Source organism: Coregonus lavaretus, assembly GCF_964263955.1.
Source record: "Coregonus lavaretus genome assembly, chromosome: 6".
Classification (NCBI taxonomy): Eukaryota; Metazoa; Chordata; class Actinopteri; order Salmoniformes; family Salmonidae; genus Coregonus; species Coregonus lavaretus.
In genome coordinates this window covers 59,270,529-59,295,290 of record NC_139993.1, presented here as the reverse complement: position 1 = coordinate 59,295,290, position 24,762 = coordinate 59,270,529, and the positions used below count along the sequence as shown (strand labels likewise).

General features: G+C 43.5%; 1 protein-coding gene across 1 annotated transcript in view; it reads left to right on the top strand.

The window, feature by feature from the left end:
• The first annotated feature begins 2,140 nt into the window (after positions 1-2,140).
• The window catches only part of pde4dip (phosphodiesterase 4D interacting protein), a 116,521-nt gene continuing 93,899 nt past the window's right edge, over positions 2,141-24,762 (top strand). Inside the window, exons 1-3 of the mRNA XM_084164200.1 lie at positions 2,141-2,517; positions 9,374-9,426; positions 11,806-11,879. Of these exons, the coding sequence (XP_084020326.1) occupies positions 2,453-2,517; positions 9,374-9,426; positions 11,806-11,879 (192 nt within the window). The 5' untranslated portion in view covers positions 2,141-2,452. The remainder of the gene's footprint in view (positions 2,518-9,373; positions 9,427-11,805; positions 11,880-24,762) is intronic.

Here is a 24,762-nt window from a genome sequence, read left to right as displayed (position 1 = left end):
CTCTTTCTCCCCTCCCCTCCTCTCCCTCTCTCTCTCTCTCTCTCTTTCTCCCCTCCTCTCTTTCTCCCCTCCTCTCTCTCTCTCGCTCTCTCTCCCTCTCTCTTTCTTCCCTCCTCTCTCTCCCTCCCTCTTTCTCCCTCTCTCTCGACGGATCAGAGCGTGCAAGGCCTCTCTGTCAGACGTTTTTGAAAATATTGTACTGCCTGAACATTCTCAGTGCGGTGACTAATCAATCATGTTGGTTCCATTTATTGAACCGTTGTTGGTTCAATAAACCACAATGTCATGTCTCTGAGAATCAGCAGAAGGTATTTAGTGGTCTTTCACACCTTCCCTCTTGGCCTGAACTGAACTGGTTTTGTAGAGTCTTCTCAGAGACACATGGCCAGCAGAAACACCTCAGACAGGGAGTGGAATCAAGATTGGGATGAAATGAATAGTTATGATGATGGCGACAATGTCTTCAGTACGACGACGATCTAACATGATGAAAGAAAAGAAAGAGGTGAATAATACTATATGACTATATACACACATTAAATCATGAAAGGTCGCTAGTTCGAATCCCCGAGCCGATAAGCTGAAAAATCTGTTGATGTGCTCTTGAGCAAAGCACTTGTGTCACGATCGTCGTAATGAGTGGACCAAGGCGCAGCGTGAAATGCGTACATCTTTTATTGAGTACTTACACACAGCAACAAAACAACAAAACGAAACGTGAAGTCCTCGGCCATAAACACAAACCTGTCTCTAATTGGGAACCACCCCGGCCAACATAGAAACACATAAACTAGAACAAGAACATAGAAAACGAAACATAGAACCTAACACCCAGAACTAACACATAGAAACTAACACCCTGGCTCAACATATAAAAGTGACAACTTGAGGGCGTGACAACTTGACCCTAATTGCTTATTATTATTATTATTATTATTACCATAGTGAGGTGTTTTGATGGTTACATAATGTGGTAACAGCACAAAACACTGAGGCCTAGTGCAAATAAACCCCAATGTTCTTCTTCTTCTTCTTCTCCTCCTGCAGTGCTGCAGGGGCATAGCTATCTGGAGCCTACCTAGCCTGCAGGCTGGAACCTCCTCTCATCCCCTGTTTTGTTCCACACTAAACTGGTTAAACTGGTGTGGAATGAGACATTTATGTGAGATTGAGTGGTCAGATGCCTCAGAGAGGTGGGGAGTGAGATAGAGGGAGGGAGGGAGAGAAAGGGGGAGACAGAGAGGGGGAAGAGGGGGGGAGAGAGAGAGAGAAAGTGGGAGACAGACATACATAGAGAGAGAGATGAGGAGAGAGAGGAGGGAGAGAGGGATGGGGTGGGGTGGAAGAGGAGAGGAGAGGAGGGGAGGGAGAGAGAGATGGGGTGGGAGAGGGGAATGGGGGTGGGAGAGGAGAGGAGAGTGTGTGTGTATGAGAGAGAGAGAATATTCAATAATATCCATAATCTAATCTAACTGCCAAATCCTTTCTGTCTCCTATAGAGAGTGGACATGAGAACGTCTACATCTGGTATTTCAGGGATTTGGTAGGGACTTCTGAGAACAGAGTGGTATTTCAAAAGCTCTCTGACTCCTACTGGCATTCATACCTTCAAACAGTTTCCCTCCCCCGTATAGCTACTTCATCACCACACCCTAATGTCTTGATCAAACATTTCCATGGAATGGTATTCACCTTCTGATGTATTTGTCTTCTAAATGTCTTCTTAGCGTGCAATCATAGCTTCTCTTTGTGATAAAAGGTCAAAAATACATTGGTGGTTTTTCCATCAGTATTATCTAAGGTTTCTATAGTGATAGGTTTCTATAGAGCGACCCCGCAGATCTGTTACCTGTGTGTGTGCATGACTTGCTGTGAGCAATCCAGCGATCACTGTTTTCAGTTGAAGAGGAGATAATATCATGATCCACTGTTTTACCTGTTGCCTGCAAGCCTGTCTGAACATGTCTGTTTCACACACACACACTGTGACACACAAACACACACTTTAGTGCCTGTTTCTTAGGGTGTGTGTTGGAACAGATCTGTCTTTCATGCTGAAGCACACACACTCTCTCCCTCTTCCTCCCTCTCTCTGAGTCTGTGTGTACCTTTGCTCCTGTGCTGTTTACCACTACTCCTCCCAGTGTGTGTGTGTGTGTGTGTGTGTGAAGAGGACCTCTGTGTTTGGCTGGAACCCTGTCTCTCTCTGGCCGGCCTGCCACGTCAAATAACAGGCTGGAGCCCTGTGTCCTCAGGGATCTGTGAGGACAAACAGCCTGTCTCTAGTCTCTGGACTGAAACAGGACTGAGGAGGACCTTACTGAGCTCAACTGAACTAAAGAGGCTATTGAGGAGATACTACCGATCTGGAGGAAAATGATGGGAAACCCTGCAGTTTGAGTCCTGTGCTGTGGAATCCCCTCAGTGTGTTTTTTTAGTCTGTTTTATTTTGATGTACTGTGAACGGTTGGTTGGTTGTTTCGGAATGGAGATGAGTGGATTTCTGTACAGGGGCAGGTAAGGTATTCAAGTGCTGCCGACGAAATACAGAGAAGCTAAAACTCTTAATTAGTCTCTATACTCCAGCGTTTTAGATTTGATATCAGAAGTTTTATATGAGGCGACAATACAGAATGTCACCTTTTATTTGAGTGTATTTTCATACATATCTGTTTTACCATTTAGAAATGAATGCACTTTGTGTATAGTCCCACCATTTGAAGGTGTCATAAGTATTTGGACAAATTCCTTTATAGTGTTTTAAATATAGATACGTTTAGTATTTTGTACAAAATACATCAAGCTTGTTACTCTCCAAACTTATTGGATGCATTTGCAGTTTGTTTTGGTTGTGTTTCAGATTATTTTGTGCCCAGTAGAAATGAATGGTAAATAATGCTTTGTGTAATTTTGGAGTCACTTTTATTGTAAAACTCATCATTATTCACTTATCATTCATGATGATCTGTAATCATGGTTAAATCTACATGAATGCAGAAGTGTTTAGAAATATATTCTATTCTTATTTACAATAAAGGACTCCAAAATGACACAATACATTATTTACCATTAATTTCTATTGGGTACAACATAATCCGAAATACAACCAAAACAAAACTGCAAATGCCTCCAACAAGTTTGTATAATCACAAGCTTGATGTAGTCATTGCGTGCTAGGAATATGGGACCAAACACTAAACTTTTGACTAAATGTAATACACTGTAAGTGAAAGTTTCACATGTACATAAAGTTCTTTCATTTCTAAATTGTAAACCAGATAGGTATGAAAATACCCTCAAATAAAAGGTGACATTCTGTACTGTCGCCTCATAAAACATTTGATATCAAATCCAAAATGCTGGAGTATAGAGCCAAATTAAAAGTTTTAGCTTCACTGTCCAAATAAATACATAGGGGAGTGAATATATGGACTAAACAGAGTAATGCATAGTTAACTGGTATGTGATGTTTAAAGTAAAACAACCATTTATTTTGACAGTTTGTCCTGGAGCGGTTTGGTGTTTATTTTTGTTTAGAAGGCTTTGTGTTGTTGTGTTGATCTAAAGATAAGGTTATCACACTATATTAGTCAATGTAATCACTCTCATGGGAGAGCAGACACACAGTCTGATCAAATCATCAGTCACATCAGTGTGTCACGTTGTCTAATGATGAGAAGACAGGCGCAGGGATACGGATTAGTGGTTTTATTACTCCACCCAACACATTTACATCTTAGTCATTTAGCAGACGCTCTTATCCAGAGCCACTTACAGTTAGTGAGTGCATACATTTTACACAAACACGTATATAAATATACAAAAGGGATGTAACCCAAGCAAAGAGCAAGGTGTAACCTCTACACAATACACGGGACGAGACCCGTAAACAACCAGAGACACAATACACGGGACGAGACCCGTAAACAACCAGAGCACAATACACGGGACGAGACCCGTAAACAACCAGAGCACAATACACGGGACGAGACCCGTAAACAACCAGAGCACAATACACGGGACGAGACCCGTAAACAACCAGAACACAATACACAGGACGAGACCCGTAAACAACCAGAGCACAATACACGGGACGAGACCCGTAAACAACCAGAGCACAATACACGGGACGAGACCCATAAACAACCAGAGCACAATACACGGGACGAGACCCGTAAACAACCAGAACACAATACACGGGACGAGACCCGTAAACAACCAGAGCACAATACACGGGACGAGACCCGTAAACAACCAGAGCACAATACACGGGACGAGACCCGTAAACAACCAGAGCACAATACACAGGACGAGACCCGTAAACAACCAGAACACAATACACGGGACGAGACCCGTAAACAACCAGAGCACAATACACGGGACGAGACCCGTAAACAACCAGAGCACAATACACGGGACGAGACCCGTAAACAACCAGAGCACAATACACGGGTCGAGACCCGTAAACAACCAGAACACAATACACGGTACTCATGAGACCAATGGACATGGGACAATAATCGACAAGGACAATGGAGAACAGAGGGCACATATATACACATACTAATCAGGGGGAATGGGAACCAGGTGTGCGTAATGAGACAAGACAGTCCAGGGTTGGTGGTAACGATCCAGGTCAGTGACGCCTAGAAAGCCGGTGACGTAGACCTCCGGAACTGGTGAACGGAATGAGCAGCAGTACCGGGGGGATCCGTGACACAGTGATTGGATGATTTGTTTTATCTACTGGGAATGTTTGTTTCTGGAAGGACTCTGTTTGACGACAAATAGAAACATTTGTGGCAACAATACAAAAAGAAAGAAACTAATTACAGTACTGGGTGTAATCATTATGACATGATTGAAGTGTACTCATTATATTCACCATGTTGATGGCTCAGACTTCCCTGTTGGTCCCCAGGACATGTGTTGATGAGTCAGTCCTTTTTACACTCTGCTCTGTGGGAAGTCCTGCTGTTGTTGTTGTTGCTGTTGTTGTTGTTGTTGTTGTTGTTGTAGTAGTAGTGGCCTGCTGGTTATAATGCTTATTCTACAACACACACACACGCTCAGATGCTGCATATACAAGCATAATTCCAGAGGGTCTCCCCTGTCCTGTCTCTCCACAGTGCTATATATCGAGAGAGAGAGAGAGAGAGAGAGAGAGGTCTGTTTGTGTTTGTGAACAGAGCCCCAGGACCAGCTTGCTTAGGGGACTCTTCTCCAAGTTAATCTCTCTGTAGGTGATGGCTTTGTTATGGAAGGTTTGGGAATCGCTTCCTTTTAAGTGGTTATAGAATTTAACGGCTCTTTTCTGAATTTTGATAATTAGCGGGTATTGGCCTAATTCAGCTCTGCATGCATTATTTTGTGTTTTTCGTTGTACACTGAGGATATTTTTGCAGAATTCTGCATGCAGAGTCTCAATTTGGTGTTTGTCCCATTTTGTGAATTCTTGGTTGGTGAGCGGACCCCAGACCTCACAACAATGGGTTCTATAACTGATTCAAGTATTTTTAGCCAGATCCTAATTGGTATGTCAAATTGTATGTTCCTTTTGATGGCATAGAAGGCCCTTCTTGCCTTGTCTCTCAGATCGTTCACAGCTTTGTGGAAGTTACCTGTGGCGCTGATGTTTAGGCCAAGGTATGTATCGTTTTTTGTGTGCTCTAGGGCAACGGTGTCTAGATGGAATCTGTATTTGTGGTCCTGGCAACTGGACCTTTTTTGGAACACCATTCTTTTTGTCTTACTGAGATGTACTGTCAGGGCCTAGGTCTGACAGAATCTGTGCAGAAGATCTAGGTGCTGCTGTAGGCCCTCCTTGGTTGGTGACAGAAGCACCAGATCATCAGCAAACAGTAGACATTTGACTTCAGATTCTAGTAGGTCGGGTGCTGCAGACTGTTCTAGTGCCCTCGCCAATTCGTTGATATATACGTTGAAGTGGGTGGGGCCACAGAGCCCCAGGACAACAACAACAACAACACAATTAGACCCAACCAAATCATGAGAAAACAAAAAGAGAATTACTTGACACATTGGAAAGAACAAACAAAAAAACTAAACAGAGAGTACACAGTGGCAGAATACCTGACCACTGTGACTGACCCAAACTTAAGGAAAGCTTTGACTATGTACAGACTCAGTGAGCATAGCCTTGCTATTGAGAAAGGCCACCGTAGGCAGACCTGGCTCTCAAGAGAAGACAGGCTATGTGCACACTGCCCACAAAATGAGGTGGAAACAGAGCTGCACTTCCTAACCTCCTGCCAAATGTATGACCATATTAGAGACACATATTTCCCTCAGATTACAGCGATCCACAAAGAATTCGAAAACAAACCCAATTTTGATAAACTCCCTTATCTACTGGGTGAAAAACCACAGTGTGCCATCACAGCTGCAAGATTTCTATGTTTATTTATTTTCCCATTTGTACTTTAACTATTTGCACATTGTTACAACACTGTATATAGACATAATATGACATTTGAAATGTCTTTATTCTTTTGGAACTTCTGAGTGTAATGTTTACTGTTAATATTTATTGTTTATTTCACTTTTGTTTACTATCTACTTCACTTGCTTTGGCAATGTTAACATATGTTTCCCATGCCAATAAAGCCATTTAATTGAATTCAATTGAATTGAGAGAGAGAGAGAGAGAGAGAGAGCTCTGATATCTCCGACAGCTCTGATATCTCTGACAGCTCTGACAGCTCTGATATCTCTGATATCTCTGACAGCTCTGACAGCTCTGATAGCTCTGATATCTCTGACAGCTCTGATAGCTCTGACAGCTCTGATAGCTCTGATAGCTCTGATATCTCTGACAGCTCTGATATCTCTGACAGCTCTGACAGCTCTGATAGCTCTGATATCTCTGACAGCTCTGACAGCTCTGATAGCTCTGACAGCTCTGATAGCTCTGATAGCTCTGATATCTCTGACAGCTCTGATATCTCTGACAGCTCTGACAGCTCTGACAGCTCTGACAGCTCTGACAGATCTGATAGCTCTGATATCTCTGACAGCTCTGATATCTCTGACAGCTCTGACAGCTCTGATAGCTCTGACAGCTCTGACAGCTCTGACAGCTTTGATAGCTCTAATATCTCTGATATCTCTGACAGCTCTGATATCTCTGACAGCTCTGACAGCTCTGATAGCTCTGATTCTCTGACAGCTCTGATATCTCTGACAGCTCTGACAGCTCTCCCAGATCTGATAGCTCTGATAGCTCTGACAGATCTGATAGCTCTGATAGCTCTGACAGATCTGATAGCTCTGACAGATCTGATAGCTCTGATAGCTCTGACAGCTCTGATAGCTCTGATAGCTCTGACAGATCTGATAGCTCTGATAGCTCTGACAGATCTGATAGCTCTGATAGCTCTGACAGATCTGATAGCTCTGACAGATCTGATAGCTCTGATAGCTCTGACAGCTCTGATAGCTCTGATATCTCTGATAGCTCTGACAGATCTGATAGCTCTGATATCTCTGACAGCTCTGATAGCTCTGACAGCTCTGACAGCTCTGACAGCTCTGACAGCTTTGATAGCTCTGATATCTCTGATATCTCTGACAGCTCTGATATCTCTGATATCTCTGACAGCTCTGATATCTCTGATATCTCTGACAGCTCTGACAGCTATGACAGCTCTGATATCTCTGACAGCTCTGATATCTCTGATATCTCTGACAGCTCTGATATCTCTGATATCTCTGACAGCTCTGACAGCTATGACAGCTCTGATAGCTCTGACAGCTCTGATATCTCTGACAGCTCTGACAGCTCTGACAGCTATGACAGCTCTGATATCTCTGACAGCTCTGATATCTCTGATATCTCTGATATCTCTGACAGCTCTGATAGCTCTGACAGCTCTGACAGCTCTGACAGCTCTGACAGCTTTGATAGCTCTGATATCTCTGATATCTCTGACAGCTCTGATATCTCTGATATCTCTGACAGCTCTGATATCTCTGATATCTCTGACAGCTCTGACAGCTATGACAGCTCTGATATCTCTGACAGCTCTGATATCTCTGATATCTCTGACAGCTCTGATATCTCTGATATCTCTGACAGCTCTGACAGCTATGACAGCTCTGATAGCTCTGACAGCTCTGATATCTCTGATATCTCTGACAGCTCTGACAGCTATGACAGCTCTGATATCTCTGACAGCTCTGATATCTCTGATATCTCTGACAGCTCTGATATCTCTGATATCTCTGACAGCTCTGACAGCTATGACAGCTCTGATATCTCTGACAGCTCTGATATCTCTGATATCTCTGACAGCTCTGATATCTCTGATATATCTGACAGCTCTGACAGCTATGACAGCTCTGATATCTCTGACAGCTCTGATATCTCTGATATCTCTGACAGCTCTGATATCTCTGATATCTCTGACAGCTCTGACAGCTATGACAGCTCTGATAGCTCTGACAGCTCTGATAGCTCTGACAGCTCTGATAGCTCTGACAGCTCTGACAGCTCTGACAGCTCTGACAGCTCTGACAGCTCTGATAGCTCTGACAGCTCTGATAGCTCCTTAAACCTTGTATTTATGAGTGTGTGGTTTGAAAACCTGACCACTTTAACCAGAGCCTAATAAAAGTTTCTGGTTCTTAGCTATGGCTCTGAGAGTTTTTCCGGACCGCATGACCTGACAAGTCACATCATGTCTTGTGGTCAAGAGATGTGCTCAGGAAAAACTCAGGTCTTTAGTTTAAGGCCAACCCGTTACCTTAGTTACCACCATAGACAGACAGATAAACAGAAAGACATCAACAGATGATGTTTCAGGAGACATAAAGAGACAGGGACCCAAATGGCACTCTATTCCCTATATACTGCAATGGTCCAAAGGAATGCACTATAAATGGAATAGGGTGCTATTTGGGATGCACCCTGCGTGAATCAGAGGGTCAGGTGATGTGTTGTGGGAGTGGATGGACGGAGTGACTTCAGCCTGTCCTGTCCCTGACCACAGTTAGTTTCCAGCACCACCGTGTGAATAGGAACACTGTATCTCTAACAGGACAGTGACAACGTGTCCACTCCACTGCTCACTGTTCCACATGGTTTAAACTCCATTCATTCACTCTAACATTTTAGTGTTATTTCATTAGTAGGGAGGAGGCACAATACTTGTTCCTGACCACGACCTGACCAGGAAGAATTGCTGGCTCTACTCAGGTCAAACAGTTATAGCTGAACTCATACGTTATGTATGGGAGATATGGGAGATTGGGAGTCACACTATTTCCCAGTCTATTGGATGTGCTAACTATGTGAGATAATGGTAGCCTGTGTGTGAGTGTGTGTCTGACTAAAACCTCTCTCCTGTTTCAGGCACTATGCTGGTGATCGGCAGGCCCAGCCCAAGAGTGTAGGACACTTGACTGGTGAGTGGGGATTCACACCGGCTCTGTCATTTAGCACTCACACAATATTTTGTATAGTTTGATTCTCCCTCCCTCCCTCCCTCCCTCCCTCCCAGCCCATACAAGGACATGTTTTGACTATTCAGCTGTCACAAACGTAACAAGTAATGCCTCTGTGAATTACTCTGAGTACAAAAAAGTGTAAATATGTGTTTGAATGTGCCCCCCCCCGCCCCTGTTCCTGTGTGTGCGTGTTTGGCACGGTGCTTGCGTCATTCATATGGGTGTTGTGTAATTTCCCGTACAGTGGCCTGGCCTGTGTACCAGCAGTTAAACACCAGGCCCAGGTCCAGGACATCTTCTGTAGCCTAGCCGTTACTCCACGCACAGCTTTTTAATCATCTCTAATGAGCTCCTGCCGTGATTTTAAAGAACTGTCAGAAGTTTCAGCTCTGCCAATGGTTCTGTGATTAAGCACCCTGGGTCCTAACCTCCTCAATCTACCCCCCCCCCCCCCCCCCCCCCGCCATTCTATACCCCCCTTCTCAAGGAATAAAACACACATTATTGTATCCCTGTGTGGTTTCTCTGGGAATATTCCTGTTATTTAGTAGTTTTGTGGCATCAGGCCTCCTTATGGCCATTTGGAGCAGTTTCAGCTGTATTGGACCCTACCAAGTTAGCTAAGCAGGGCCCAGAGGTGACATAGCCTGCTGTATATATCAAACACCAATAGGGCTTTAATGAGACTGAGCTCGTCACTGTTACTAAGGCCCGGATTCAATCAATCTCAGATAGTGGATTTGCTGGATAGTGTCAACTCACATGCTGTTGTTTCGCAAATCAAAAACGCTTCTAAAAAAGCACTATCCATGCAAATGACTGCCGGTCTCACGGTAATTGACCAATCATTAACAGAAACAGGGTTAGCATCTCCGCTCTTCCAGGCAGACAAGCTGCTGATGTGAATAAATCAATGGAATATTCACCATCACATTAAATACAATGATTTATTAAGTTGTGATAGGCTTACAAACCTAGAAATCAAAACATATGGGCTGCATGATGCGATTTGGGAAAAGTCGCAAAAAAAGGCATGTGCTGTTACTTGTGCTTCCCGCGGAGAGAGAGAGAGAGACAATTGCATTGCTTCTCTGTTTGTGTGGCAAGGAAGTTAGGAGATATCTAATCAATGGAAGATGGTATTCAAATGACAGAATTAAAAGTGAAATGATACAATGCCAAAAGCCAACAGGTAGGCTGCTATTTATAATTTGAATGGAGCTGTTGTTATGTGTAGCTAACTGTAGGACGTGAGAAGCGCAGTAACGTTATGACTAGCCTCAATTAGCCTAGTTAGCGAGCTTCTCTGGGTTTGATGCAGTCAAGACAGGTACTATGTAATCAGATGGGATTATAAATAACTAGCAAGAAGTTAGTTTAGTGCGAATTAACAGCGGTTGCTGTCTCTTTCTCCTTCTCCTTCCTGCTCCGAGCCGCCCGTCTTACTTACACATTCATGCACACACCACACCACACCACACCACACCACACGGACCCTCCCCCGCTCCCTATAGCCTATAGCTGCTCGCTCTGTGCCTCTCTCTCCCTTTCTCCATAGCTCCGTAGCTTTTCTGCTGCTTCCCTCACTCGGATCGGACTGGACGTGGACCCTGACCGGGTCCGTATGGGACAGGTCTGGTTGTCCTTAGGTCGGTTCGGAACGGGTTTTAAAAATGTATTTATGCATAATGTGTCCGGAGCTTTCCCGTGGCCATTTCGGAATGGGACCTATAACTCCCATCACCATTTGTCCTCATCATTCAGATTATTCAAATTCAATCATGAAGTGTTTAGAGAGTGATTAGAGGGACAATAGAGTGCTGAGTACCAGGCCATTAGCGAGGGCTGTTAGCAAGTTCGGTAGGCTCCCCATCAGCTCCATTCATTTGCACAGTTTTGGATGGGATTACCGTGACCAACGGTCACATGGAATTTCACTGCGGTCATGCTGGTGTGGCGGTAATACGGTCACAGCAACAACCCTAGGCGTACCCCAATGGTGTGGGCATATGCTGGTCATTTAAAAATATGAATGCGAGTAGACCGCTGATTGGCCAGCTCATCCTCATCTAGACCGCTGATTGGCCAGCTCATCCTCTTCAAGAGAATAACATCATCCTCTATAAGGAAATAACAAGCATTTTTTAAAGGTCTGTTTGAGATACAAGTTTGAGGTGGGATTTTTGAAGTGTTTTTTTTCTCTACAATTTATGCTTTGGCAACAAATATGAGTATATGATGAGTCAACAACATTATTTGGGTATGAGTTAAAAGAATATGAACTTTTAAAAGTGAGATTGTCACTGGACAGTTACTTTAACTGTTTATTTTTCCTAGATTTTTCGTGTGGTGAGACAGAGAAAGGCCCCCCTCCACCACTCCAGACCCACAGCCTCAGAGAGTTTGAACAGGTAAGGTCTTCCTCTCTCCTCTTCCTATGGTCTGGTTCAGCAACGTTAGTTAGTCTGACACTGTCTGTGTGGTAATCAGCGGAAAGAGGTGTTCAGGCCTGTCTGGGTTGTCTGTTAACATGTCTTTTGGTGTGTTGGTGATGATTATGTGGTAACTCAACCTCTGACTATATGAGTCAAAAATATTCCCGTCTCGTGTAGCTTCCCCCAATCCCCTTATCATCCCTCTCCTCACCCCACCCTGTCTGCATATTGGCCACCTAGACCTGTACCCACACGCAAAAAGTCACTCAGACAGAGACGTGATGTCTGTATGGAAATCTAAATCAATTATATATTGTGTTTGTTACACTGTGCAGCTGTCGTGTACTATACAGTAAGTGGTGGGTATGGTTGTGGTGGGAGAAGGTTGGTACCCCCTCTCCACTAGTATTGGGTGTGATTGTGGAGGGAGAAGGTTGGTTCCCCCTCCTCTAGTGGTGGGCATGATTCTGGAGGGAGAAGGTTGGTTCCCCCCCTCCTCTAGTGGTGGGTATTGTTGTGGAGGGAGAAGGTTGGTTTCCCTCTCTAGTGGTGGGTATTGTTGTGGAGGGAGAAGGTTGGTTTCCCTCTCTAGTGGTGGGTATTGTTGTGGAGGGAGAAGGTTGGTTTCCCTCTCTAGTGGTGGGTATTGTTGTGGAGGGAGAAGGTTGGTTTCCCTCTCTAGTGGTGGGTATTGTTGTGGAGGGAGAAGGTTGGTTTCCCTCTCTAGTGGTGGGCATGATTGTGGAGGGAGAAGGTTGGTTCCCCCCCTCCTCTAGTGGTGGGTATTGTTGTGGTGGGAGAAGGTTGGTTCCCCTCTCCTCTAGTGGTGGGTATTGTTGTGGAGGGAGAAGGTTGGTTCCCCTCTCCTCTAGTGGTGGGTATTGTTGTGGAGGGAGAAGGTTGGTTCCCCTCTCTAGTGGTGGGTATTGTTGTGGAGGGAGAAGGTTGGTACCCCCTCTCCACTAGTATTGGGTGTGATTGTGGAGGGAGAAGGTTGGTTCCCCCTCCTCTAGTGGTGGGCATGATTCTGGAGGGAGAAGGTTGGTTCCCCCCCTCCTCTAGTGGTGGGTATTGTTGTGGAGGGAGAAGGTTGGTTTCCCTCTCTAGTGGTGGGTATTGTTGTGGAGGGAGAAGGTTGGTTTCCCTCTCTAGTGGTGGGTATTGTTGTGGAGGGAGAAGGTTGGTTTCCCTCTCTAGTGGTGGGTATTGTTGTGGAGGGAGAAGGTTGGTTTCCCTCTCTAGTGGTGGGTATTGTTGTGGAGGGAGAAGGTTGGTTTCCCTCTCTAGTGGTGGGCATGATTGTGGAGGGAGAAGGTTGGTTCCCCCCCTCCTCTAGTGGTGGGTATTGTTGTGGTGGGAGAAGGTTGGTTCCCCTCTCCTCTAGTGGTGGGTATTGTTGTGGAGGGAGAAGGTTGGTTCCCCTCTCCTCTAGTGGTGGGTATTGTTGTGGAGGGAGAAGGTTGGTTCCCCTCTCTAGTGGTGGGTATTGTTGTGGAGGGAGAAGGTTGGTTCCCCTCTCCTCTAGTGGTGGGTATTGTTGTGGAGGGAGAAGGTTGGTTCCCCTCTCCTCTAGTGGTGGGTATTGTTGTGGAGGGAGAAGGTTAGTTCCCCTCTCCTCTTGTGGTGGGTATTGTTGTGGAGGGAGAAGGTTGGTTTCCCTCTCTAGTGGTGGGTATTGTTGTGGAGGGAGAAGGTTGGTTCCCCTCTCCTCTAGTGGTGGGTATTGTTGTGGAGGGAGAAGGTTAGTTCCCCTCTCCTCTTGTGGTGGGTATTGTTGTGGAGGGAGAAGGTTGGTTTCCCTCTCTAGTGGTGGGTATTGTTGTGGAGGGAGAAGGTTGGTTCCCCTCTCCTCTAGTGGTGGGTATTGTTGTGGAGGGAGAAGGTTAGTTCCCCTCTCCTCTTGTGGTGGGTATTGTTGTGGAGGGAGAAGGTTGGTTTCCCTCTCTAGTGGTGGGTATTGTTGTGGAGGGAGAAGGTTGGTTCCCCTCTCCTCTAGTGGTGGGTATTGTTGTGGTGGGAGAAGGTTGGTTCCCCTCTCCTCTAGTGGTGGGTATTGTTGTGGAGGGAGAAGGTTGGTTCCCCTCTCCTCTAGTGGTGGGTATTGTTGTGGTGGGAGAAGGTTGGTTCCCCTCTCCTCTAGTGGTGGGTATTGTTGTGGTGGGAGAAGGTTGGTTCCCCTCTCCTCTAGTGGTGGGTATTGTTGTGGTGGGAGAAGGTTGGTTTCCCTCTCCTCTAATGGTGGGTATGGTTGTGGTGGGAGAAGGTTGGTTTCCCTCTCCTCTTGTGGTGGGTATTGTTGTGGTGGGAGAAGGTTGGTTTCCCTCTCCTCTAGTGGTGGGTATGGTTGTGGTGGGAGAAGGTTGGTTTCCCTCTCCTCTTGTGGTGGGTATGGTTGTGGTGGGAGAAGGTTTGGGTTCCCCCTCCTCTAGTGCTCAGCCAGTGAAATAGGTTCTGGGCTGAGCGCCAGGCTCTGATATAACTCTGGAGGTGCTTGCTTCAATTACCATAGCCCTTAGTGAAGGACTTCAGGGGTGGGAGGGGAGTTTGTGGGGAATGGGTGGTAGTGGGGGCTGGATGGTTGAAGTAGTATGAATATGGAGGGTGCCCGTCTAGCTGTGTCCCCAACCAATCTAGCACAACGCATTGAATCCTGGGAAGTGATGTGGGGGCTGGCTGATCCAGTGTGTTGACTCTGGAGGTGACGCCGGCTTCCTTTGAAGTCTGTCTGCAGCCTGCGACTGTGACTGGCTGTCTGCTCCATAGAGCTGCTCCATAGAGGGGATAGGATGACTGTGACTGGCTGGCTGCTCCATAGAGGGGAGAGGATGAGTCACACTATGCAGATACAGACCCAGTCACTGGGAGGTGAACTAGGCTAACTCAGTCTCAGGCTAGACACACACTGGTACCGCATTCCAACGGGAAGAGAGAAAAGTAGGGACAGAGAAAAGTGGGGACAAATTTCAGTTCCAGGGATTGTCATATCCTGAAATAGCCTAGATAGCAAATCCTGTACTATATTCTCTGAGTGGTAAGAATGGATTTTGTATGCCAAGGGTTGTCAAGACGGTTGTCTCCACCGTTGGGGATCTATTTGCATGAATTTTCATATGCAAAATAGTAACCAACGGAAACCACTGATTAATTAAAGCGCCTCCGCTATATCACTCACAGTAACGGCAGATTTAATCTGTTCAAGACACCTCTTTGTCTCAATGTATTTTTATAGATAGGTGGAAGTGCTGTTAACCTCTAGGGGATCAATGTCCCGTATACGGGACGGTTGAGATAACGTGCGCTAATGTGATTAGCATGACTGTTGTAAGTAACAGCAAACTTTCCAGGACATAGACATGTGGGCATAAAGCTTACATTCTTGTTACTCTTACTGCACTGTCCAATTTACAGTAGCTATTACAGTGAAAAGATACCATGCTATTGTTTGAGGAGAGTGCACAACAACAAAAAACGTATCACGGCAACTGGTCTGATACATTCACCTCTGAAGGTAAATAATGTACTTACATTCAGTAATCTTGCTCTGATTTGTCATCCTAAGGGTCCCAGAGATAAAATATAGCATAGTTTTGTTTGATCAAATCTATTTTTATATTGAAATGTAGGAACTGGGTTCTACAGATGGAACCCCTGCTGTCTCTGTCTCCACACCCACCCCACCCGGCCATCTAGATGTGTGAAAGTTAGTGTATAAGCTAATGATCCATCATGTATGACATTCCTGGGAGTGTGTAAACTTAAATTTGGTATTACCATATCATTTTTGTAATTCTCTATAGTTATGTATTTGAAAATGTATCAATTGAACAATTCGGCACATTTGGGCAGACTTGATACAAAATAGTCCAGTATTGCAACGCTTCGCTGGATCAAACGGAAACTTTGCAAACACACTGCTGCCATCTAGTGGGCAAAATACAAATTGCGCCTAAACTGCAATATTATATTGTGGCCTTTCTCTTGCATTTCAAAGATGATGGAACAAAACAAATAATAGAAAACGCATGTTTTTAGGTTTGTCTTATCTTTTACCAGATCTAATGTGTTATATTCTCCTACATTAATTTCACATTTCCACAAACTTTTTTTAGTTTAACTTTTTTTTAAAGTTATTTAGCAGACGCTATTATCCAGAGCGATTTACAGTTAGTGAGTGCATACATTTTACATACAGGGGTTCAAAGTGTTTCCTTTCAAATGGTATCAATAATATGCATATCCTTGCTTCAGGTCCTGAGCTACAGGCAGTTAGATTTGGGTATGTCATTTTAGGCAAAAATTGAAAAAAAGGGTCCGATCCTTAAGAGGTTTTAATATGACAGTATCTCTGGCCAACTGAATGGGATTTCTTTCCGGTAAACTCACAGTGGAGCAACAGACTAGAGCTGCTGTCTTAGTGTGGCAGTCTTAAATTGATCCAGGTTACAGAACGGTGTGTCTTCAATGCGTGCATACGTTTGTCCTCTTTCCACATTTGTGTCAGTTTAAAGATTCAATCTTCCCTCCACTAGCTCAAAGAAACCTGAACCTGCCAGACTACCATTTAACTGTCAAACATCGCTGAACTGCAATCCTGAGGTTTCAAGGGGAAAAAGTCAGAAAATAAAAATACCCTTTCTCAAATAGCCTTTATTAGTCCATTTGAGAAATTGAAAGCATATGCCTGCCTATAAATGTGAATTCAAACCGACCACAGAAACACTTCAATTGATAATAAGAGGGGGGGTTGGGTATAATTTAGGCCATTAAAACCTCAGGACAAATTACAATTGCTAATCTGTTATTTTGCCCTTAGTCTGAGAGTGCCATACTCCAATGCCACATTCTCTGAAAGGTCTGTCAAGGTACAATTACTGGAGAGTGGTGTGGCAGTCATATACAGTCTGTCTACCATACATCCACACAAACCCACCCAGAGAGACCTACCTACCTCTCTCTCTCTCTCTCTCTCTCTCTCTCTCTCTCTCTCTCTCTCTCTCTCTCTCTCTCTCTCTCTCTCTCTCTCTCTCTCTCTCTCTCAATTGTAAATTTATTTTTGTCAATTTAAGAGGCTTTATTGGCATGGGAAACATATGTTTACATTGCCAAAGCAAGTGAAATAGATAATAAACAAAAGTGTCTCTCTCTCTCGCTCCCTCTCCCTCTCTCTCTCTCTCTCTCTCTCTCTCTCTCTCTCTCTCTCTCTCTCTCTCTCTCTCTCTCTCTCTCTCTCTCTCTCTCTCTCTCTCTCTCTCTCTCTCTCTCTCTCTCTCTCTCTCTCTCCTCTCCCTCTCCCTCTCCCTCTCCCTCTCCCTCTCTCTCTCCCTCTCTCTCTCTCTCTCTCTCTCTCTCTCTCTCTCTCTCTCTCTCTCTCTCTCTCTCTCTCTCTCTCTCTCTCTCTCTCTCTCTCTCTCACGCTCTCTCTCACGCTCTCTCTTTTTTTTTCTCTGTGTCTCTCTTGCTGTAGTTTTTGAAAATAGGTCAGTGTTCTCTGTGACTAGCTAGCTAGCGCACGGCTCATATCAGCCCCCAAGCTGTTGGATGGGAACCCATTGCTTGGTGAAGCCTGTTCCTCCAGTTTAGCTGCTCGTTATAATGCTGTAAAGTAACTCACTGTAATACTGCAACAGTGCCATAGTAATACTGTAACAGTACCATAGTAATACTGTTGTTATAACATAGATCAGTAAGGAGATACATTCTCACTGATTATATTATCGACCTAAAGCACAACTTCTCTGGTTCGAATGGCCAAAACCTTGACTGTTACCAGGAGGGGATGCATCCGAATTAGTAGGTTGTTTCTGCTTGAAGGGTTATTGTTTAGTAGACAGTATGAATGTTATGAGTGACCTTCATAGTTACAGTATACAACTGATTACATGATTATGAGTAGTTATTTTAACCCGATCTTGAATGACAATGGAAATTAAAGAAAATAAATTATCTTTAGTAGTGTAGGGTTAGTAGGATTAGTAATGTATTAATGCCATGGTGTCTGTCTGTGTCCTGATTGACCAGACCACCCTCTAAGTCATCCCACCACTACAGTCTACAGTAAGCTACAGTTGAAGTCGGAAGTTTACATACACTTAGGTTGGAGTCATTAAAACTCGTTTTTTCAACCACTCCACACATTTCTTGTTAACAAACTATAGTTTTGGCAAGTCGGTTAGGACATCTACTCTGTGCATGTAATTTTTCCAACAATTGTTTACAGACAGATTATTTCACTTATAATTCACTGTATCACAATTCCAGTGGGTCAGAAGTTTACATACACTAAGTTGACTGTGCCTTTAAATAGCTTGGACATTTCCAGAAAATGATGTCATGGCTTTAGAAGCTTCTGATGATAGGCTAATTGACATAATTTGAGTCAATTGGAGGTGTACCTGTGGATGTATTTCAAGGCCTACCTTCAAACTCAGTGCCTCTTTGCTTGACATCATGGGAAAATCAAAAGAAATCAGCCAAGACCTCAGATTTTTTTTTTTTGACCTCCACAAGTCTGGTTCATCCTTGGGAGCAATTTCCAAACGCCTGAAGGTACCACGTTCATCTGTACAAACAATAGTACGCAAGTATAAACACCAAGGAACCACGCAGCTGTCATACCGCTCAGGAAGGAGACGCGTTCTGTCTCCTAGAGATGAACGTACTTTGGTGCGAAAACTGCAAATCAATCCCAGAACAACAGCAAAGGACCTTGTGAAGATGCTGGAGGAACAGGTACAAAAGTATCTATATCCACAGGAAATCGAGTCCTATATCGACATAGCCTGAAAGGTCGCTCAGCAAGGAAGAAGCCACTGCTCCAAAACCACCATAAAAAAGCCAGACTACGGTTTGCAACTGCACATGGGGACAAAGATCATACTTTTTGGATAAATGTCCTCTGGTCTGATGAAACAAAAATAGAACTGTGTGGCCATAATGACCATCGTTATGTTTGGAGGAAAAAGGGGGTTGCTTGCAAGCCGAAGAACACCATCCCAACCGTGAAGCACGGGGGTGGCAGCATCATGCTGTGGGGGTGCTTTGCTGCAGGAGGGACTGGTGCACTTCACAAAATAGATGGCATCATGAGGAAGGAAAATTATGTGGCTATATTGAAGCAACATCTCAAGACATCAGTCAGGAAGTTAAAGCTTGGTCGCAAATGGGTCTTCCAAATGGACAATGACCCCAAGCATACTTCCAAAGTTGTGGCAAAATGGCTTAAGGACAACAAAGTCAAGGTATTGGAGTAGCCATCACAAAGCCCTGACCTCAATCCTATAGAAAACTGGTGGGCAGAACTGAAAAAGCGTGTGCGAGCAAGGAGGCCTACAAACCTGACTCAGTTACACCAGCTCTGTCAGGAGGAATGGGCCAAAATTCACCCAATTTATTGTGGGAAGCTTGTGGAAGGCTACCCGAAACGTTTGACCCAAGTTAAACAATTTAAAGACAATGCTACCAAATACTAATTGAGTGTATGTAAACTTCTGACCCACTGGGAATGTGATGAAATATATAAAAGCTGAAATAAATCATTCTCTCTACTATTATTCTGACATTTCACATTCTTAAAATAAAGTGGTGATCCAAACTGACCTAAAACAGGGAATTTTTACTAGGATTAAATGTCAGGAATTGTGAAAAACTGAGTTTAAATGTATTTGGCTAAGGTGTATGTAAACTTCCGACTTCAACTGTATGTATGCCTTCATTCAAACATCAATGTGTATCTCAGCCCTGGTTGCCCTTGGTAACTGGTGTTTATAGGACAGATGGATCATGTTTCTCCTGAGCAGCAGTAACAGCAACAGCACTCTGGCTGAGTGGCAAAGGATCAATACCTTGAGACTATACCTCACCTTCCTGCTGATCTGGTCTGGTACCACATCCTCTCTCTAAGGATAGTTAGCTCTCTTCTCTACACACACACACACACATACATACACACATACACACACACACACACACACACACACACACACACACACACACACACACACACACACACACACACACACACACACACACACATACACACATACACACATACACACACACACACACACACACACACACACACACACACACACACACACACAGCAGGGAGAGAGAGAGAGAAGGCAGAGAGAGAGAGAGAGAAAGGCAGAGAGAGAGAGAAAGGCAGAGAGAGAGAGAGAGAGAAAGGCAGAGAGAGAGAGAGAGAGAGAGAGAGAGAGAGAGAGAGAGAAGAGAGAGAAAGAGAGAGAGAAAGAGAGAGAGAAAGGCTGAGAGAGAGAGCGAGGCAGAGAGAGAGAGAGAGAGAGAGAGAGAGAGAGAGAGAGAGAGAGAGAGGCAGAGAGAGAGAGAGAGAAAGGCTGAGAGAGAGAGAGAGATAAAGAGAGAGAGAGTAAGGCTGAGAGAGAGAAAGGCTGAGAGAGAGAGAAAGACTGAGAGAGAGAGAGAGAGAGAGAGAGAGAGAGAGAGGCAGGCTGTCAGTCATGGAGGATAACTGTTGATTTGCATTAATCTGCCTCCTCACTCCGATAATGGAGTGGTAATGGAAGAGGACATAACTGTTGTTTAACTGTTACTGAAATAGAAACTCAGCTCTGGTTGTAAAATGTTGCTCCTGAATACCTGTGTGCTATAAAGCTGTCCCAATCACTCTGATAAGGATTGGCGTGTCTTGTTAATTTGTTGTTCAGTGTTTATTGTGTTGTTGTTGTGTTGTTGTTGTTCTGTACCTTGTGTTGTTGTTGTGTTGTTGTTGTGTACCTTGTGTTGTTGTTGTGTTGTTGTTGTGTACCTTGTGTTGTTGTTGTGTGCATTATGTTGTTGTTGTGTTATTGGTGTTGTGTACCTTTATGTTGTTGTTGTGTTATTGGTGTTGTGTACCTTTATGTTGTGGTTGTGTTGTCCTATTCCCTGTCTATCCTGTTACAGACAGGACATCAGCTTTACAATAGCTGTAGGTACAGCACCACACAATGTGCTTGTGTCACCAAGACCGGGTTTTTGTGTGTGTGTTTTTTTTTCAAACTCAGAGAGAGGATATTTATGTTGTACATTTCAACATATCCCTCATATGGAAATGATTACAAACAAAAAAAAATGAAAAAAATATACATGTATTTTTCTGAATCGCTCTGGTAGTTAGTGGCTGGCTGGAGCCTGTAATTACTGTACAGTAACGTTAACCTCCTTTACCAGGGTCAGAGAGACAGAAAATCACATAGCCTACACAGTAAAGTCAGCCTGACCAATCAGTATAGCACACTCAATATATCCCACTGGGCACACAACGTCATTTCAACGTGGATAATTGGGTAATATTTGGTTGAGACGTTGATCAATGAGATTACAACCTATTTTCACCCACTCAAAAAGACATCCAAAAGTTAGTTGAATTTCCAATGTGTTATCACTATGTGTTCAACCATCTAAAAGCACAGCAATGTCAGATATTTAGTATATACAACAACTTAATGTGTTATCCCTGTTCTTCATCTAATATCAGAACCAAATTACCTGGATTGCAGTTGAGATTACATTAAAAGTACATTGTGCAAGTGATCAGTGCTGTTTGAGATTCTGACAGATTATTACAGCAAAAGATCTCCACAGACCTGCGACCTTTGCATGCTTTCTTGAACATGCACACTTTATATTATTACATAAGAAGAAATGTATAGTTATAGTAACCTCAAAATGTGGCCATGGATTTGTAACTCATTTTAATAAATACTGTTACATTAGTTTGTAAAATAGCCTTAACTTTAAGCTATTTACTGTATTACAAAAGCAATTTTGAATTGTGTTCGGTTGACAACGCAACGAAATATCAACATCTAAAGGATATCTAATGCTTGGATAGTTTCATCTGAGCCACTAACTTAATCCCATTCTTTAACTACAATTTTTGGTTGAGTTGAAGACGTGAATACAACATATAATTTGTTAACTTATCAACAAGTTCACAGGCTATTTATTGTATTTCAAAAGTTATATTGAATTGTGTTTGGTTGTCAACACAACCAAATATCAACATTTGAAGGAGATGTATCTTCTGCTTGTATAATTCCATCTGTGCACTGACTTAGTCTGGCTTTAATTCTGGTTTGTCTACAAATTAATAATTCATATGTTGGATTCACATCTCCATCTCAACCAAAAATCTAAGTTATAGAATAGGACTAAATCAAATCAAACTTTAAAGGCACTTTACATTAAGTTTGATTTGATTTAGTCTTATTCTTTACTTAGAGTTTTGGTTGAGATGGAGACGTGAATCTAACGCCCCCTGCCATGCCCACCACATAAGTCCCTTTTTGATCCATAAAAAAACCCTTGTCTATTTTTTGTTGAATTATGCGTTGAATACAAACAATTGCTGTTCTTTACTTTGCAAATGCTATATAGGCTTAAATAGCATAATTAATGATTGATCAATTATGGTCACATTTAGTTTGCTCTGTTAAGACTTCGATAGCAACATTGAATCTATTTCGTTAGAGATCTCTCAACAGTCATTGTCACGATAGCATAATGGTAGTAGTCAGTGACAAACATCATAGCTAAACTGGGCTTGGTTAAAATCTTGAATGGGAAACCAAAGGGTAGCTGTAGATAGATAGATTCTCCAGTAGGAGGTGCTGCTCAACCTTTTGTTTTTTTCTGATAGTGGAAATAATGTGGAAAATCTGACGTTGTTTTAAAGGCACAAGTTCAACATATTTTATACAAGGTTTGGCCATGTTGAAATTTGGTTAACATGATGACATAATCCTGTGGTTGAAATGTCACCCTCAATACAACAGTTTCCGTTGATAACTTTTTTCAAATACAAAGCATTTTCCATGTAGATTCCACGTCATAATACAGTGGGGGGGGGGGGAAAGTATTTAGTCAGCCACCAATTGTGCAAGTTCTCCCACTTAAAAAGATGAGAGAGGCCTGTAATTTTCATCATAGGTACACGTCAACTATGACAGACAAATTGAGAAAATAAATCCAGAAAATCACATTGTAGGATTTTTTATGAATTTATTTGCAAATTATGGTGGAAAATAAGTATTTGGTCACCTACAAACAAGCAAGATTTCTGGCACTCACAGACCTGTAACTTCTTCTTTAAGAGGCTCCTCTGTCCTCCACTCGTTACCTGTATTAATGGCACCTGTTTGAACTTGTTATCAGTATAAAATACACCTGTCCACAACCTCAAACAGTCACACTCCAAACTCCACTATGGCCAAGACCAAAGAGCTGTCAAAGGACACCAGAAACAAAAATTTAGACCTGCACCAGGCTGGGAAGACTGAATCTGCAATAGGTAAGCAGCTTGGTTTGAAGAAATCAACTGTGGGAGCAATTATTAGGAAATGGAAGACATACAAGACCACTGATAATCTCCCTCGATCTGGGGCTCCACGCAAGATCTCACCCCGTGGGGTCAAAATGATCACAAGAACGGTGAGCAAAAATCTCAGAACCACACGGGGGGACCTAGTGAATGACCTGCAGAGAGCTGGGACCAAAGTAACAAAGCCTACCATCAGTTACACACTACGCCGCCAGGGACTCAAATCCTGCAGTGCGAGACGTGTCCCCCTGCTTAAGCCAGTACATGTCCAGGCCCGTCTGAAGTTTGCTAGAGTGCATTTGGATGATCCAGAAGAGGATTGGGAGAATGTCATATGGTCAGATGAAACCAAAATAGAACTTTTTGGTAAAAACTCAACTCGTCGTGTTTGGAGGACAAAGAATGCTGAGTTGCATCCAAAGAACACCATACCTACTGTGAAGCATGGGGGTGGAAACATCATGCTTTGGGGCTGTTTTTCTGCAAAGGGACCAGGACGACTGATCCGTGTAAAGGAAAGAATGAATGGGGCCATGTATCGTGAGATTTTGAGTGAAAACCTCCTTCCATCAGCAAGGGCATTGAAGATGAAACGTGGCTGGGTCTTTCAGCATGACAATGATCCCAAACACACCGCCCGGGCAACGAAGGAGTGGCTTCGTAAGAAGCATTTCAAGGTCCTGGAGTGGCCTAGCCAGTCTCCAGATCTCAACCCCATAGAAAATCTTTGGAGGGAGTTGAAAGTCTGTGTTGCCCAGCGACAGCCCCAAAACATCACTGCTCTAGAGGAGATCTGCATGGAAGAATGGGCCAAAATACCAGCAACAGTGTGTGAAAACCTTGTGAAGACTTACAGAAAACGTTTGACCTGTGTCATTGCCAACAAAGGGTATATAACAAAATATTGAGAAACTTTTGTTATTGACCAAATACTTATTTTCCACCATAATTTGCAAATAAATTCATAAAAAATCCTACAATGTGATTTTCTGGATTTTTTTTTCTCCATTTTGTCTGTCATAGTTGACGTGTACCTATGATGAAAATTACAGGCCTCTCTCATATTTTTAAGTGGGAGAACTTGCACAATTGGTGGCTGACTAAATACTTTTTTTCCCCACTGTATGTGCATTCATGTTATTTCAGGCAGTCACACTCAATGGTTGTGTTGCTAGGTGTGTTTTAGATCGATGTGCTGCCTGTACTAACCCATTACTTACTGATGGACTGTTTGATGTTCTCCATTTGTTATTCTTTTATAAAGTGTCTCACTGTGCTGGTAATGACCAGATCGGTCTGTAATCAAAAACAGGTCTGGGATCAGATGCTCTGGGTGCTGGGTTACACAGGCTGGGGAGGGATACATGTGCACAACAGGCCTCGGATAGACAGAGAGAGAGAGAGAAAGAGAGAGAGACAGAGACACATTTAATTACAAAAAAATACCGTTACTGGCCCAAAAATGTACATAACTTTAGTACACTCTTCACCACAGGAGGTTCGTGGCACCTTAATTGG